This window comes from Anguilla anguilla, chromosome 10, assembly GCF_013347855.1.
Source record: "Anguilla anguilla isolate fAngAng1 chromosome 10, fAngAng1.pri, whole genome shotgun sequence".
NCBI lineage: Eukaryota > Metazoa > Chordata > Actinopteri > Anguilliformes > Anguillidae > Anguilla > Anguilla anguilla.
Window position 1 is genome coordinate 47,681,533 of NC_049210.1, and position 17,359 is coordinate 47,698,891.

The following is a 17,359-nucleotide window of genomic DNA, read 5'->3' on the forward strand; positions in this document are numbered from 1 at the left end:
GTACCTTATCTTATTTCCGTTTGTGTTACTTAAGAAAATAAATCAATTTTCTACACACAGAAGGCCAAAACGAACCACTGGAAACCATATGAAACTATATCTGAACTTGAAGTTTGAAATATATCAATAGAATAGTAGTAGCCACAGGTTTTGACGCACGTGGAACGGGAATCGAACTGGAGTCCTTGACAATGACAAAGTACGCGTGGACCTTTGTGTTTCAGTGGCTATTACTTATTCAAGATTCTGTTACAGTTGTGATGAGCAGTCACTGCAGAGCTGACATCATCTCTGCTAAACGATGCACAGCCTTGAAGCTGTTTTTATAATGCATGACTCCAGCTGCCTGTGTTCCACAGCATCTTACTGAACAGTTCAGTGTGTATGCTGGATCTGCTCTAGGTCTGCTTCATTGCACTGTGATGCTACCCATCATACTGTATAATATTTTTAACTGGATATTTTTCAATATTCTAGGTTCAAAAAACCTAAAAAGGTCCAATCATTTCAAAAATATAGTTTCTGTAGAATAATTCATTTTGTTGACAATTGGTTTACAAAGGAAAAATATTCTGAATAAATACCAGGTTTTACAAAAAACAGCACACAAATATGTTTTGGATTCCTGTTTGATTTTCTTTACTTCCATGCTGAGTAAAGGGCATGTTTTAAAATCCCAACAGAAAATGTACAACAGAATAAAGAAATATATATTTTTCCTTAAAACCTAAATATATGAATACCAAAGCATTCCTGAAACAATTGCAGGCAAAGTTGGTCAAATATTGAGTTTAAAACAGATTAAAAAAAGAATACAAAAGGTGAGCTTTTTTTCAAAGATTTACAGAAACAGTTATAAGAGATTTTCCTTGTACAAACACCACACAACAACATCAATATCTTTCTCAAAGCTATTTAGGGTAAGCTACGGCACTCTCTTATACAAAAATGTACAAAAACAGCTTCTAACTACAACATAATACTGTCCTTTTTACAGTGTAACACAGTACAAAATGCTTGTGCCTAGGGGTGTTCCAGGGAAGCAAACTGCAGTCTCTGCTGGGTCTGGAGTCATGTGACCTCTGTCATGGACGCCGAATGATTCTGTCAGGCAAATCGCAAAGCTCGTTAAATTAAGCAGGAATTAAACCAGATTTAATTACATTTTTTAATACATACTGTACCCCTAGGCCTGAATTCGACAAACTTTTAACTTTGTTTCTCTTCACAAGCACAAGTTTGGCAAAATCATCTTTGCACCACCCACAGAAGTGTCCACGGTTTGGCGAGTTTATTTATTTATGCTGAGCTTGCTAAATTGGGGTTGTGAAGAAAAACAAAGACTTGCACTTGTTTGTAAATCGAAGTAAATGAAAAATTCTGGAGTCCATGCCATGTTCTCAAAAGCAGGAGAGAATGATATTAAATGAAAAGTAAATGTTACACACTTGACTGAGCGTACCGAAGGGCAGGTGGGGTGTTACCTGTGCAGTCAGGGTCTCTAGGGGGCTCTCCACCCGTGGAAACGTGATGAGCGGCAGCCCGCGGTGCTCCTCCGTCTTCAGCTTGGCCGCAGCAGAGTGCACTCCCCTGAAGTTACGGACCACACAGACCGCCTGCAGGCAAAAACCGCCTCGCGATCACCTCACAGTCAGCAGCCAATACTTACGTAACGCTGAAGCCAAGGCTCAAACCGGGACACAATCAACAGGTCTTAACAAACTGGTCTTTGGCAAACTAAAAGCAACAGAACCACAGCTGAAGAAGAAACTGGCATTTGGTCTGACAGTAATTACTAAGCAGTGGAAACGGGGCCAGCGCATCTCTGCACAAACCTTAACCAATCAAACGCCCGTATCAAGATGTCCATCCTGTAAATTTATAAAAGGGTATGTTTTACACATCAGCGGCTTCACATCAGTGTGTGTCTTTACGGAGGTGTGGCTAAGTCATGAGATCTGTGCAGCACTGTATTACCAAAAACAGGAGTCATGTGACCTGTGCATTACGTTCTCACCAGGAACAGGAGTCATGTGACCTGTGCATCACGTTCTCACCAGGAACAGGAGTCATGTGACCTGTGCAGCACATTCTCACCAGGAACAGCGCCACGGAGCTGCCCAGCAGGAAGCCGGCGATGACGTCGGCGCAGTGGTTGCGGTACTCAGACACGCGGTTGAGGCCCGTGAGGAAGGCGGCGCACAGCGTGCCCAGGCACAGCACAGGCTTGGCCAGCCGGCTGCTCTTCGTCTTTATGGTGCTGGTGATGTACATCTGAGAGAGTAGCGCGCACACACACACATACAGATACACACATACGCACACAGATACACACATACGCACACACACACACACACACAGATACACACATACGCACGCACATACACACACACACACACACACACACACAGATACACACATACGCATGCAGATACACACATATGCACGCACGCACGCAGAGAGAGACACACACACACACACACACACATATGTCAGGGGAAGAGGCCCAGGTGAAATCAGCACCATGTATGGAGGCTGCGACATAAAGGCAACGGAAGGACTCTTCTTTGTAGATGCTAGAGGCAACAGGCAGGGGGTGTTGCCTGTAGAATCTACTAAGGTGGGCTGCATATGAGAACCTGAGAGTCCACCATGGTCCTTGTAAGCATGTGTGTGACCATGTTTGCCTGAGTCCAATTATAGATTTTTATTTAGGGCACTGGACTGAAAGAAATACGTTTTCCTTTGTTATGTATTAAAATGTTGTACCAGCGACTCACAGGTCAGAACCAGCACCTGGCCTGGGCTTGTCCAGTCCTGATCTAGACCTCTCAATCAGCAGCTGCATTGCTGCCGGTGGGACAGATTAGGGTTTGAGTCTCTTTGGGGCCCTAAGGATGTACCGGATATCAGGGCGACATCCTGCTCCGGAACTCATACAATGCCCTTAAATGACCATACCCCTTTATTATTACTGAAAATAGTGTTATATTCTGAAAAGTTTTACATATTATTATTATTATTCCTGTGAGCAATGTTTTCAAAAATTCAGCTATCCATAATAAACAAACAATGACTGAGCCAAAGTACAATCTTAAAATACACGCATTACTACATGCGATACACACACTGAACACACACAACAACTGGAATCTTTCTCTGAATTCCTAAAGCTGTCACTTTTCATTTACCCCCTTTCAAAAATGTTTTTCTGTCCGTTTACAAAAAAGACTTACGTGGGTATACTGACCTGGAAATTCTGATTCTGATTTAAAAACAAAAACATTTTAAATTGTTTGTGAGGCTGGTCTTTGTGAGGTCCCTGTTTGCGAGGCTGGTGTTTGTGAGGACGGTGTGCATGAGCAGCAGTGGCTCTGAGGGAGGAGGTCTTGTGGGGACTCACAGTGACGTACACAGCGGAGTACACGCTGAGGGAAGCATCTTTGGAAGGGAAGGACTTCCTGGCCCGCTCCACCACCGAGGGGTCACCTGTGCAGATGTTCCCCCGGGAGATGAACTGGTGGCCGACGCGGCAGTCTGTTCCTGTGTAGTTCGGCTTGCACACGCTCAGGAAGTACGGGGACAAGTTGCCGGTCACCACCTGACCGGCATTCACAAAGATGTCCGTGGCGAACAACCCAAACGCAAAGACACCTGCAGAAAGAGACAGGAAAGAAAAACAAAAAAAAATTGAAATAAAACTGACCTCAAGCCATTGCAAACCTAGAGTTCAAAAAAGGGAGGAGTTACTTAAATTCATTTAAATTTCCACATTTGTGTGCTATTACCTTTATTATATTATTAACACATGAAAATAATTGTTCAGTTCAGAGTTTTGGAATGTTCTAATGTGATATCTTTGTATACTCTCCAGAAATCCACTGTAAATAGATTCTTCTGTCTCGAGGTGTAGATCCTGTTTTAACATAAAATACATTAGCTTATGCTAAATTAAACTCTGGGAAGAGCAAGCCCATGGCCTGTAATAACATTCAATAATTCTAAAAATTCAACATTCTTCACAATGACAATATAGACAAAGAGAACTGTCATTTGATAAATCTGTGAAGACTCTGCCTAGAAGCTGAAAATAGCAATGCTACTGGCTCCAGCAAAATATAAATATGCAGTTGTCACTGTGTTTAACAAGCTACTCCCCAGCACGGCCTATATTTAAATAAGCCTTTTTAAATTTTAAAATACACCCAGGTAAACCACAACCATCTCTCAATGTCAATGCTGTGCTTTAGCAATATTGTATATTTCACAAAATTGTTGAGGGGGGCAGTGTTTTAACTGGATGTGCATGACATTGCTACACTGAAATACTGGCCACAAAGTGCTATATTTATTTATGGCTGTGTGTGTGTGTGTGTGTGTCTATGAGTGGCTGTTTAGGCCATAAACCATACTGGATCTCTCACACACCATCATACTCACTATATGTGTGTGTATGATGGCGTGTGTGAGAAAGCACAATGGTGTGTGTGACAGAATATGATTTACGGCCTCTCATGGTGCATTCACATTTCTTCAGGGTAAAGCATAAACAATACGAGTCAGTCTCAGAACTCACCAATAAACCTTATGATCCTCCGAATGAGCGGGTTCAGGTAGCAGCATTCTCCGGTGACGATGGTCTTCTCCTGGGCAATGAGGGCTCGTCTGGTGGACTTCATGATGTACATTGAGATCTCGCCAATGAAAATCTACAACAAACAACAACAAACAACAGAAAAACAAATTAATTAAAATTCCAGAGTCAAGTGCAAAGACTGGATTTGTTTAAGTGAGCTGTTTCTCCTTAAAACTTCCTTTTAAGAAACAAATACCAGCTGACTCAACTGCCCTCCATAAAATTAATTTAATATGCTTGTTTTTTTATTTATTTAATTTTTTACAGCAGCTGATTCTGAGACTGGTTGGGTTAGGGTTGGGTTGGGAAGGTGAGGCCAGAGTTGGGTTAGGATTAGGGTTGGGAAGGTGAGATTAGGGTTGGGTTAGGAAGGCAAGGGTTGGGTTAGGGTTGGGTTAGGAAGGTGAGGGTTGGGTTAGGGTTGGGTTAGAAAGGCCAGAGTTGGGTTAGGGTTGGGTTAGGTACTCACGACAGCAGTGGGCACTGCCGCCACCACACAGTAGAGGATGAGGGGGGGGATGAAGCTGTCCTCGTCCGTGCCGGGGTAAGGCTTCATCAGCTCGGCGTCGTGGCAGAAGAAGCCCTGCACATGCACCCCGAAGGTGTCCGTGCACTCAAAGTAATAGGCCAGGAGGACTGTCCCGGCCATGATGACCAGCTGGAGGGGGGGGGGGGGATTGGGGGGGAGGGGGGTGTTAGACCACATGTTCATTGCTTCATTTCAAATCCAATGTGCTACAGTAACAAGCCAAAGCAACAAAAAATGTGTCACTGCCCAAATACTTACACACACACAAATAATAAACACTTTAATACAGATTGAATGAATAAGGCTACAGCAGCTAGATGGCTGCCTAAAATAACACGCAGGCTAGGTGGTCTGGCTTGACACCAGGACAACATGTTTACTGTAAAACACTGGTCTTTTCATTTAATTTCATTTCCACGTTAGGCTGAGAACCTGACCGAAAATGGGCCAGATTTGCAAGTACTGTACGAATGCCACTTCTGACAGGATGCCAGCAGAGAAGAAGACATTTGAGAGCTCGTCACATGATTTGGAAAATGCTTAGATTTACTAAACTCTGGCAGAGCTTTCAAAAAAGGAAGTTTACAGTGGACTTCAAAAGAGAGCATAGTGAAGGGAACCAACAAAAGCAGACCATTTCTGCACAGTCAAATAAATCTGGGCCTGCACACACTGCACACTCTACAGCAGCAGCTAGGGGTAGGACTATTTACTCGAGTCTGGCCAGCAGATTCTTTCAAAAAAATATAATCAGAAACTGAAGATCTTTTTTTGCATCTTTTAATAATAATCGCCATAGTAACGGATTAAAGTGACAGATGATGACTGATATTTTTGCTCCTTCTGGATTTCAGCATCTTTGGGGACCGCACAGAGAAGATTGTGGAGAGAAATGACCAGACTGAAGTCAGCAAAGTACTTGCTTTGATTATCTTATCAGAAACGCAATGTCTTTAAGACAGTACACTGCTTCAAAACAGGCTTCAGGCACAAAAATTATAAAAAATGCAAAAAAGCGTATTTGAGTAGACACAAGGAAGTCCGCTTGTAATCATGTAGAGAAAACCGTAAAATCCTCCACCCCTAGTAGCAACCGGCACTGTAAACAAATGCCCCGTAAATAAAAAATGAACAGACTACCAGCAATGCTGCCAGTGAAAAACCATTTACTGAAGGGAAGAAACGGCATAAATCCTCTTACTTAACTGTAAATATCCATCATTCTTTTCAAAAATCTGTGAAATCCTGTAAACATTTTACCGTAAAAAAAGTGATGGGGACAAACACCACAAGATTGGATTCATGCTACAGAAGGATGTGTTTCTCCATAAACGAGAGGACCAGAGAACTCTAAAAACCATTTTTACACAGAAACTCTCTACTGGTTACTCACACTCACTCACACCTACACGCAAGCACACACGATCATGCACAAGCAAGCGCAACTGTGATGGCTCAGACAGACTGTCCCAAATTTAGAGAGTGCGATCAATCTTAATGGCGATTGTTAAACTTCACAACATAAAAGCACAGACTTGTGCCAAAAAGGCTCTCACCTCACAGAATCACAGAATCACAGAACCCTGTCCAGTTAAAAAAGCCATTGATGTAGTGCTCACTATCTGTCATCATCTACATCAAGCCACAAACTCACTGCCACTCGGAGGACTCAGCTGCACTTTGTACTAATCTGAGAACACTTATATGTACAGATTTATATGTACAGATTGATGTATTTGTTTCATACATTTTGCCAGATTTTGGCAGTTGTTAACCATTTGAAAAAATATTTTTGTAATAATGCTTTCACAGTAAACCAACATCCAATTCTTATACTCATAATACTTGCATTAGTAAATCTTCTGGCATTATCTTGCCAAAACATTCTGCCCAAAGACCTTTATAATAAATGAAAACATGGAGGGTGCATTAGGAAGTCATTTATCAGCAGTGACATTGTTTTTCAGGCAAACATACTGCTCTCCAACACAAAGCGAAAGATTCTCATTTCTGGACTCTTAAATATATGCTTGTAGAGAGTGTAGGAATCAAGAATGTTTAATGAAGTGCTTCTACTTAGCAGACAGCGTAGGCTGATGTTTAAAGACAGCATTTTCCCCCTCAGTGGCAACCTCTGTGAATCCTTAAGATGCACAAAAAGACTGTTAAAAATAACACAGGTAACACAACTGTGTTGTTCCAACTGTTCAAGAAAGTTTTTTCTAACAGGTAACAATTTTGTATTGCCACCTCTGTTTTCAGTATTCTCATCACAGAAATACGACTACACTGTGGTCTTCTATACTGTTGTATGAAATTAGTATTCGTATTGGAGGGGATTTGACCATTATTCCTCAACACAGATGTTTTCTCAATCGTACAGATCCTTTACTTGTGGACAGCTCACTTTAATTCAAACCACAATTTTCCAATCGGTTAAAGTCTGGAGACAGAGATTACATTGCAAAACATTACATTGTAATTTTGTCCTCAACTAACCATTTCTTGCTTGATTTTGAGGTGTATCTGGGATCACTGTCTTGTGGAACAATCCAACTGAGGCCAAATTTTTGCTTAAACAGCAGCCTTTTTCTTACCCAGAATGCCATAGTCCTTCTGTTTCCATTGACCTAAACAAAATCATCAGGACCCAGAGATGCAAAACAACCCCATAAGATCACAGATCCACCTGCATATTGCATTATAGGTATGATTTTACTTTCAACATAAGTTCCAACGCTGGACTTTGATTACTGGACCTAGGTGGCTTCCGATCACAGACATTACTGGTGTTGTTTATTTTATGCAGCCTTTTTGTCATAATTAGCAATGATGCCAATGACATGTCCACTATAGACTTTAGATACTTCCACTCTTGACCGCCAGATCGTATATATATGTGTGTCTGCGTGTGAGTGCATGCGTGTGCGTGTGTGCGTGTGTGCACGAGTTTGTGTGCGTGCATGTGTGTGTGAAGATTAAGGCACTCAGATAACAGACATAAGCCATCCAGAAAATAAGCTGGAGATTTAGAAGTAGATTTCTCTTCACAAATGAGCTCTTTTTTATCGCACTTGAGCTATTAAACACTTTTAAACACTTGACACCTCTTCACATATAACTACTTAAATCAATGAGAGATCTTTTGATTTCACTGTTCTTTACAGAAAAAAATGTTCGATTCAAATGTGAGCATTCCCTTTCTGTCTGAGGTTCTCTGGTGGAAATTCAGTGAACAAAGGATTGGTTCCATCATCCAACCAGTGCACTCTGGGTAACTGATCCAAAAAATAAGAAGAGGCCGTGCTCTGGGGTGGTGAAAGTTAATAAAAGTGACCAAAAAATGCTTCTCTGGATCCCCTATAACTCATTCTGTGTGCCATCACTGAGGCTTCTCTCTAAGACAAATGAGTGTGATTAGTCATTTGTCTTGATTGAGGTGATAGCTTGTGACAAGCTATCACCCCAATGAAACAGCATCCAATCTGCAGTCACAGTGTGATTAGTCACAAGCTATCACCCCAAAGCCACAGCATCCAATCAGAAGCCACAGTGTGATTAGTCACAAGCTATCACCCCAAAGCCACAGCATCCAATCAGAAGCCACAGTGTGGCTTTAAGAGCACAGTGCTGATTGGTTCTGCTGGTGTTAATATGCCTGATTAGATACAGCAGCTAACAAGGACATTGATTCTGAGCCTGTTTGTGATTTATAAGGAGGAAACGCTCCTGATGGCTGCAGTTCACTGATTAATTACCCTAATTACACTTGTATTGATCTCAATTAGTGAGAAAAAGTTCATATGCTCAGTGGTGAACACTAAAGGTAGCAATCAAAGGAATCATCACAGTAATTTAATCAGTAAAGCCCACTCAAGAACAACTGAGTTTGCAACACACACTGTTCTGGAACTCATTTAAAACATGCAATAAAAAATATTTGTCACTGTCAGACAGTTTATGCGCACATTTGCTCTTCATATCGATTTTAGGAATTCATTTAAGGATTAAGAATGACACGTCCAACAGATTTTAACATAGAAAAAGTACTTGCCCACCAGGCTATATTTTACACCAAAAAGTCAAAAGTTTAAACAATTCCAGTTTGTACTTTGAAAAAGAGAAAGGAAAATGTTTAAAAAATTTGGAAAATCCGAAATTGACTGGATACTGCGCCACGGCAGTCATTTCAGTTGATGACGGGTCACGGAACAAACGCCAAAAAGAGACGAATGTCTGAGGATCGCGCTGAGGCAGAAACACGCCAGCCAGCTGCAGGACCGATACAGAAACGAGAGATGAAACATGACTCTGCTTCAGCTTGCGCTGGAAAAAATATTGTGCAACCCCATCAGGGCACTCAACAAGAAACAGGAACAGAGAAGCAGGAGGTTGTAAAACAAGAGCACATTTTCCCCCAACATGTGATATGAATATAACCAATGACTGACACAATTCTTCACTCTTTGCCAGTGGTACCCTTGTGTCCAGTGCACAAAATGTGAAAGTAAACACTACATGTGAAATCAACTGTCTGGACGCACCCTCAATAGTGTAGCTGTACTTAGCACAATGTTAGCATTATATAGAAAATAACCAGAAATTGGGAAAATTAGGAAAGGAAGTAGTGTAGGAAAGGATGATTTACAATTTACTAGCTCAGTAGGTGTCATCTGGGGTGACTTGAATGGTCTGTATTTGAAAATGTTAGTGTTTTTTTAATCAAAATCAAATGTTCCTTTCCCTGAAGGTACAAGAGCCTTCCTACCCAGCAAGATCAAACAAGATTGTGGAGACAATTCAAGATCCATAACCACTACTCCTCAATGCCTCCCATAGTGCTATCTTAGAAATATTACTGATTAATAATACAAGTCATTCTATGCAAAAATAATAAGAAGAATGTACATAAATCGCAGATATACTGACAAAAATATATTGGTGACTTACCACCCCTTCTGACAAACCATTTTACTTGGCAAATTAAAAAATGGCTCCCTTTTTTTCCAAAACATGAAATGATATCTAAGAGCAGTCGCAGACAATAAACACAAAGCACCAAAAGTGGTGGAACAGTTCAAAATTTGCCCAGGATCAAAAACCAATATCAAGTGCATTCTGGGTAAAGCAAGCTGATTAGCTCAGAGCTTTTTTTTCTTCTCACCCCAATTTAAAGAAGCGGCACCAGGTCACCCCCCAGGCTGCTGAGTAAGGGGGGACCCCTTGGTGAAATCTGAGAGGAGGGGGTTAAAGCACTTTCACTGCTGAGAAGGTCACTTTGCTCTTACGCAACGGTCTGGAATGTAATTGCTTTTCCTGTGTGTAAATGCATAGATGCTCCCTGGGGAATAGAACATATTCCCTGACAGACTGTATGCCTTTGTGCAACTGCAGACTCCATGCCACCAAATATTTTGCTACAGACATATTAAATAGAATGTTGTTCAATCTGGCAATATTTTACATATGATCAACAAGGGAAGTACAAATTGCAAAATTCAAGTGTCAAATACCTGATCAAAAACTATGCTAAAGCAGTACTGCCTGCTTGATTGTGATATTAGAAATTGACAGCTAAGTCACACAGAGCCAGCTTTTCCTTATTTAAAGTCAGTCAGGTTCTTAGCACTAGTTTTGCCATCTTTATTTTCCTCGAACTGTGAAAAAGTGCTTGATAAACTGTTAACCGTCAGAAATACTCTGAAAGTGCATTTAACGACACTGGCACTAAACATTTAAACATTCCCCTCAATTGATGTTTTATGTACTGCTGCTAACATTCATTTATTTGTTACTACATAATTAGGGTGCACCGCTCTGAAATAAGGCGTGTAGGAAACTGCCATAAAGTAAATGAATTCTATACCGTGGGCTGATGTATATTTATTCATTCATTTAGTTCTTGGTCCTGGAAGAAACAGTACAGCTGTCAGCAGGAAGGCAAATGAGCCAGCAGCTTTTACTGTTAATAACAGGCCTCCAAACCGTCTTCTGCTACATCGCAGTAAAGCAAACAAAGATGGAGTTATGAATATACTTTTGCCAAAGGGCTAGGTTCAACTGACTAGATAAGATAAGCAAAACCAGAAGAAGAAAAAAAATTAAATAAAGATTATATAAAACTTTGGCAGGAAGAACCAGGAGGCCAGAGAGGTAGCCGTCACCAAATCACAGAAATCTGCCGAGATTCAAAACTGCTGCTTTCAGCACCACATCACTCTTAATAATGTTTGGATTGCTGCGCTGCACTTATTGTCATCCTTGAATTTTTTATTTCATTTTAATTTGTGCAATAGCAAAGATGCTGTCTGTGACTGCGCTTAATTTATTTCTGCATAATGGCTCAGTCATAATGATCTGGATTTAATACAAGGTTGTCCTTCTGAAATGAAGTCACAAACATTTATTTTCCCTTTCTTTTTTCTTTGCAGACAAGTTCAGTGCTCAGCTTGGCAAACTGTGTGAAGAAAACAAACACTTGCAGCTATTTGAAAGTCAAGGTTAAGAAGAAACATGGAATGAATGTTGGCCACTGAATTCTTTAGCTATATAAATCTGAAGACGATAAACGATGTCACCAGACATGAGAAATGAACACGTCTCAGACTCATTTGTCCTCTGCAGTCTCTGTATACACCACTACGGCCTGGATTCAGTCTTCTTTGACAAATACATGCAAGCATTGACTTTTTTTCCTATTCAAATACTTTCTTTCATAAATTCTGGTAACTACTGAATGTACCAAAATGTTTTCGCAAAGAAATAAGGTGACACCCTCATTTAATTGTATGTCAAAGCTAAGGACAACTGTTAATTTGATCCAGGCCTATATACACAGATGAATGAAGCTCTCCATCTCACAGAAATCTTAAAGCAGAACAATGAACACTACCCTCCTTTGCCTGCAGGTGGCAGAACTCCACTGCTTTAGGCCCGTCTGACTCCAGTTTGAATTCATGAGCTGAGAGGGTCTGTGCCGTGTGGGAAACACAGCATGGCCAAAGGACCACAGCGGGCTCAGCCCTGGCTGTTCAGCTCTGTGATTATTGTTAATAAGCACTGAGGAGCTTGTCTAAAGCTGCCGCAGTCACTGCTGAGATTAAGGGAGATCTGTGTACATTATGACAGCACTTACCGGCCACAGGCGTGCAGCAGACATGATGCTTTTTACTGTGGCATTAAAACACGTTTCAAAAGGTTACAACAGGGCGTTATCTTAGTAAAGCTTGTAGGCAGCCTGATACACTGTGAATATAATATCTGCCCAGTCAGGGGCTTATTTACACACAGAATATAAAAATTGGCAGCAAAGGAATCTCAATATGTAACTGAATCAATTTTTCCCCATTTCCAACACTCATGTGGTTAATAGTTTGGAGCCAGATATTTAAATGGAAAAGCCAGGTCAGACCATTTGGGGTGACCATAGGCTGCCACATCCCAATTAGATTTTCTCAGAAAAAGAAATTCAGGTGTGGAGCAATTAATTAACACAACTAATCAATCATCTTATTTACACACCAGTGTGTATCCTGAGAGTCCGCTGGCATGTCGTGGCAGAACCGCCAGCCCAGGCTTCAGTGGAAAGGCTGGAGTTTTAATGAGCCAATTAGAACCGCAGTAATTCCATGGCCAGATGAAAGAAAGAACACGCAGGGAACTGGAAAAATACTCTGTGGGTGAAAACCTTCCCCTTGCGGTCAGTGTTTCCGGGATTTTAATTATCACAGCAGATCCGTGAATCGCTTCAAAGTCCAAGCACGGGAAACTGCGCGAGAAAATGTGGGCGTCCCAGAGCAGAAGCCCTTTCACCTGACCAATCAGCACTCAGCAGGCTCCTCATGCACTATTAACGAGCAGCGAGTGAGGCTCCTCCCACCAGGGGAAGAGAAACGCAGCCTTGTGCTGGAAAAGCGTGACTGTGGCAGCAGGACTGCGAGGTCAGCCAAACAGAGCCGTGACGATGACCAACACCTCTAATGAGGCCCATATTCAACAGATATTTATGGCTTAATCTGCACTTATTTATACATTTAAGTATCATTAACTAGAGGAGTGGTGGTAGTAGATTGGTATATTCCACAGCACTGACTACACCCCATTCCACTTGGCGACACCAGACCTTTACTAAACTCACTCGATAATGATACCTACTAGTTAGCAGAGCAAAGATGAAACGTGCATGAACTCAAAAACCGCAGGAGTAGAAAGCTCTTTACTAAACAGCCTAGCAAGCATTTAAACCCCAGGTTAAAGTCTGCAACTGCTTCCTTGGTAATAGCAGAGTACTGGAGCACATATGATTGGTTTTACATCCAGAGCTGGTCTGTGTATGATCTTTGTTTGACGCGCTACCCGGTTTAAAGGGACGTGATTTCCCGTGTGATACCTCCTGTATGACTGCAGGCTGCCTCTTCAGCAGCAAAGCTAGCCAGCACGTTAGCACTCCTGCATTTCCAACTCGCCGGCTGTGATAAGCAGAGCTAGCACAGCACGTTAGCAGTCCTGCATTTCCAACTCGCCTGCTGTGATACGCAGAGCTAGCACAGCACATTAGCAGTCCTGCTTTTCCAACTGGCCTGCTGCGATACGCAGAGCTAGCACAGCACGTTAGCACTCCTGCATTTCCAATTGGCCTGCTGCGATATGCAGAGCTAGCACAGCACGTTAGCACTCCTGCATTTCCAACTGGCCTGCTGTGATACGCAGAGCTAGCACAGCGCTATGTCTGCCCACTGTTCTCAGGCATTTCGCGCTTTGCAAACAGCGCTGGGATTATCTTCCATCGCCCGAACACGGGCGGGTAAGCAGCGCTTAGTCCTCCTCAAACCGCTGAAACGTGTGATTCTTATCCAGCACATCCAGGATTACGCCCCCAGGCCTCCATCAGGAGGATTTGGGAACAGACTGACACCATATGGGACACGGCAGTGAGTCCCAAAAGCACAGTACCAACCCCCCCTCTCCCCCCCCAGGACAGACACAGTCATAGTGCCACAGCTGATGACTAGCATGCCTGCTATACGGCCCACAGTTTCCCTGGGAGAGACAGAAGCAGTTTTAGGAATGGACAGCTGATTGTTGAAGACAGAATGTAGGGCCAGGCAAACACTTATAGATCATAGACTCCAATACGGAGTTCAGATATCAATACACAGGGTGCCATTTAATCTATGCTCCACTCTTCCAAATGAGCTGATCTAAAAAATAAAAAAAAACATAGCTTTGGTATTAATGCCAGCTGCTCAGGCCTTGCAAGTAGAAAGATTGCACTTTAAACACATTTTGTAAATTCAATCAAGCCTAGTTCAGAATGGACCTAATTTACAAAAACAATCCAAGGACTGTACACATGAAACAGGAAACCACTACCATATTGTACAGGAAGTGATCTGGCTACAACAACATCCAAGTGTCCTTTTCGGCAAGAAATATGTGCGTCCTTGAGATGCCAGCACTGACCCTGAGGTCCATACGCGTTATCACGAATGCTGCAATAATATTCTCAAGTTCAGGCAGCGGAAGTGTTCACAGACACACACACCCCTCTCTTCCCAGGGCAGTGTCCATATCTTCATGGAATTTATGGCTCGGCTGTAATTACTGAGTGTTTTCACCAGTTTCTGGGTCTCCATGGTGACAAGGCCGAGATGCAGAAATCATAAATTGACATAACCAGATCCCTGACTGTGCATCTGAAACCCCTTCCATGGTGTGCAGGGTGCTGCAAAAATATGTATTTGTCCATGATGACGGATTTATATCTGACTGCAGAATGCTAGCTAATGCAAGTAACCCCAATTATACTGTACTCTGTATGTTAATTAGCATGATGCATTATCACAGCATGATAGCGCTGTAGCTCTTAAGAGTTGAAAATGGCCGTCACTGCTGTTTGGCTGTTTAGAGGATCTTCCTCACTGGGACTGCAAGTCTTTCAAATAAATCATTTGTACATTTAAAGCGTTTTCATGTGATTAAAAACAACTGATAGAAATGGTGAACCAAATAGTGCCGTCAAAGTTATTTTTGAGAAAGAGGAAAAAACACCCCCATGAGCTCACATGAGCATGAGCATACACCTGGGGCCAGAAGCACGAGGCAGCTAGCAGGATAGCTGCGCTGAGTAAAACACGGAACAGTTCATTTTTCACTTCAATTCCATGTTCCAGATTTAGGACAATTCCGGGTTTTACTAAGCGCTGCAGTTATCTAAACTAACTCAGTAATCCTGATTTGTGATACAGGCCCCATGTCTCTTTGTCCAAAATGATTCTCGAAGGACAGCTGCATTCTTTCCATTGAAATAAGAGAGTTTAGACACATTTGATCCTATGGAAAATATAATGGATTTTGGTTAGTATGTTAGTCTTACCTCTATGAATATGAAGCATGGTATGATTGAGTAACTGCGATATGTGTTTTCAAAAGCCATTTTCTTTTGGTGTGAGTCTCAGTGCCGTCCCACCCTGAAAAACAAAAACACGCATTTAGGAACATTCATGCACTGTAAAACGTATCACATTTCAACATGACCACCCCCTTCAAATTGGAGCCAGAGTTCACACATATATTTCAACTATTTCAATGCCATTGATGCCAAATTAATATTAGTACTTATCTCTATTCTGAGATATGCTTTTGTGATAACTAGTTCCTCATAATTCAGGAGCTCATGAATTCTAGGTTCAGTGCTTAAATCTCACACCCATGGCCAGGGACACACAGGCACGTCTACTTTAAAGAAGAAAGCACAGTAAAACACATATCTGCTTTTTATTCTCACAGTTGAATGCTAGTAAAGTAACAAATGATGACAAGCAGAAAAGTCGTATGACTGATTATATTAGCAAATAATCCTCCTGGAACGAACATAGCTCCTTTTATGTCTATATTACCATCATCATCATGGAAATGATATGGTTCTCATAGCACTAATACAGTCGATGATTAAAATATTTTTATTCCTTAAAGAATTTCTTACATTAATTTCCTGCTTGAAATATTTAAATAGCAATCAATGTTTTGAGTAAAATGCTAGATGCAATGGGAAGCCTATGGATTTAGCCCAGGAGGCAGGAGCTCTGGGAACTGAGTGTGAGTTTTGGATGAGTTGTACAGATTGTCTGCCATTTATTGGCATGGAGGTCAGCCAAGAGGGCGCTGCCAAGCTGGCCTCGGAAAATCAGTCTTAGCAGATTGGCAGACACCAGAAATGCTTTCAATATTCATTCAAATGAACCCATTCCAGTGCGTGGAAGTGGCTATTAAGTTTACTCCCATGGAAAATAAACTTGGACCAATTAAACATAAAAATCTGTTTTGCTTTCTCTACATCTTTCCACGACAATATAATCCTCTCCAAAACTATGATACTGAAAAACATTGTGTTGCTCTGATGACCAATCCAGTCCCTGAATACCTGTTCTGGGATGGGACAGAAGTTAAAACAAAATTATGTCCCTCGGTGGCTACAACAACATGCACTTTCCATTCTGCACCTATGCTGAGAATAAAGACCTCTTCAGCACAGCCTTTAATGTTATGAACGGATGGAACAGGCCAAATTACTGCAAACGGGGCAGAAGCCTGGTCTTGAGTTTCTGACTCTACTACGTGACCTGGCAGACTACTCCACACATTGACTACTCTCTGTGTGAAAAAAAGTCTTCTAATGTCTGTACAGAATTTACCTTTTGCTAATTTCCATTTATGTCCCCTCACTCTACTAGCAGAACTCAACCTAAAGAATCTCAAATCGCTAAGTCTGAAGGGACTTAGTACACATCTAAGCGAAAAATACATTTTTCAAGGTAACTGAGTATAAGCTCTGATTCATTTCTTCTTTTCAGATGACAGATAATTCCTTCTGCACATCAGCCCTTTCACAAAAAAATCAATAAATTTGGCCTGAATAGGAGCAACTTGAAAAGCTATGTCCAGCAAAATCTAATCAAAGAGTATATCAGGTTCTTTCATAGCCAATTAATGAGAACCACTACCAGCTTAAAAAATCTCAAGTACACTGGTGGTTATAGTTCATACATCAGCAAAGCTGATATTAACAGAGTTACTCTGTGTTAGAAAGCCTCCTCTGAGCACCTTCAACATACACCACCAGCATTCCAATGCCTGCTTCACTTCAGCTTGGAATATAAACATTAAATTTCATTAAATAAACATTAAATTTCAGC

At 41.6% G+C, this 17,359-nt stretch overlaps 1 protein-coding gene across 1 annotated transcript in view; it reads right to left on the reverse strand.

Annotated features, from left to right (window-relative positions):
- Positions 1 to 613: 613 nt before the first annotated feature.
- The window catches only part of LOC118206566 (phospholipid phosphatase-related protein type 1-like), a 29,311-nt gene continuing 12,565 nt past the window's right edge, over positions 614 to 17,359 (reverse strand). Inside the window, exons 2-8 of the mRNA XM_035379381.1 lie at positions 15,541 to 15,634; positions 5,106 to 5,294; positions 4,577 to 4,709; positions 3,404 to 3,654; positions 2,098 to 2,274; positions 1,485 to 1,616; positions 614 to 1,104 (exon numbers count right to left, since the gene is read on the reverse strand). Coding sequence (XP_035235272.1) covers positions 1,072 to 1,104; positions 1,485 to 1,616; positions 2,098 to 2,274; positions 3,404 to 3,654; positions 4,577 to 4,709; positions 5,106 to 5,294; positions 15,541 to 15,600 — 975 coding nt within the window. The 5' untranslated portion in view covers positions 15,601 to 15,634 and the 3' untranslated portion in view covers positions 614 to 1,071. The remainder of the gene's footprint in view (positions 1,105 to 1,484; positions 1,617 to 2,097; positions 2,275 to 3,403; positions 3,655 to 4,576; positions 4,710 to 5,105; positions 5,295 to 15,540; positions 15,635 to 17,359) is intronic.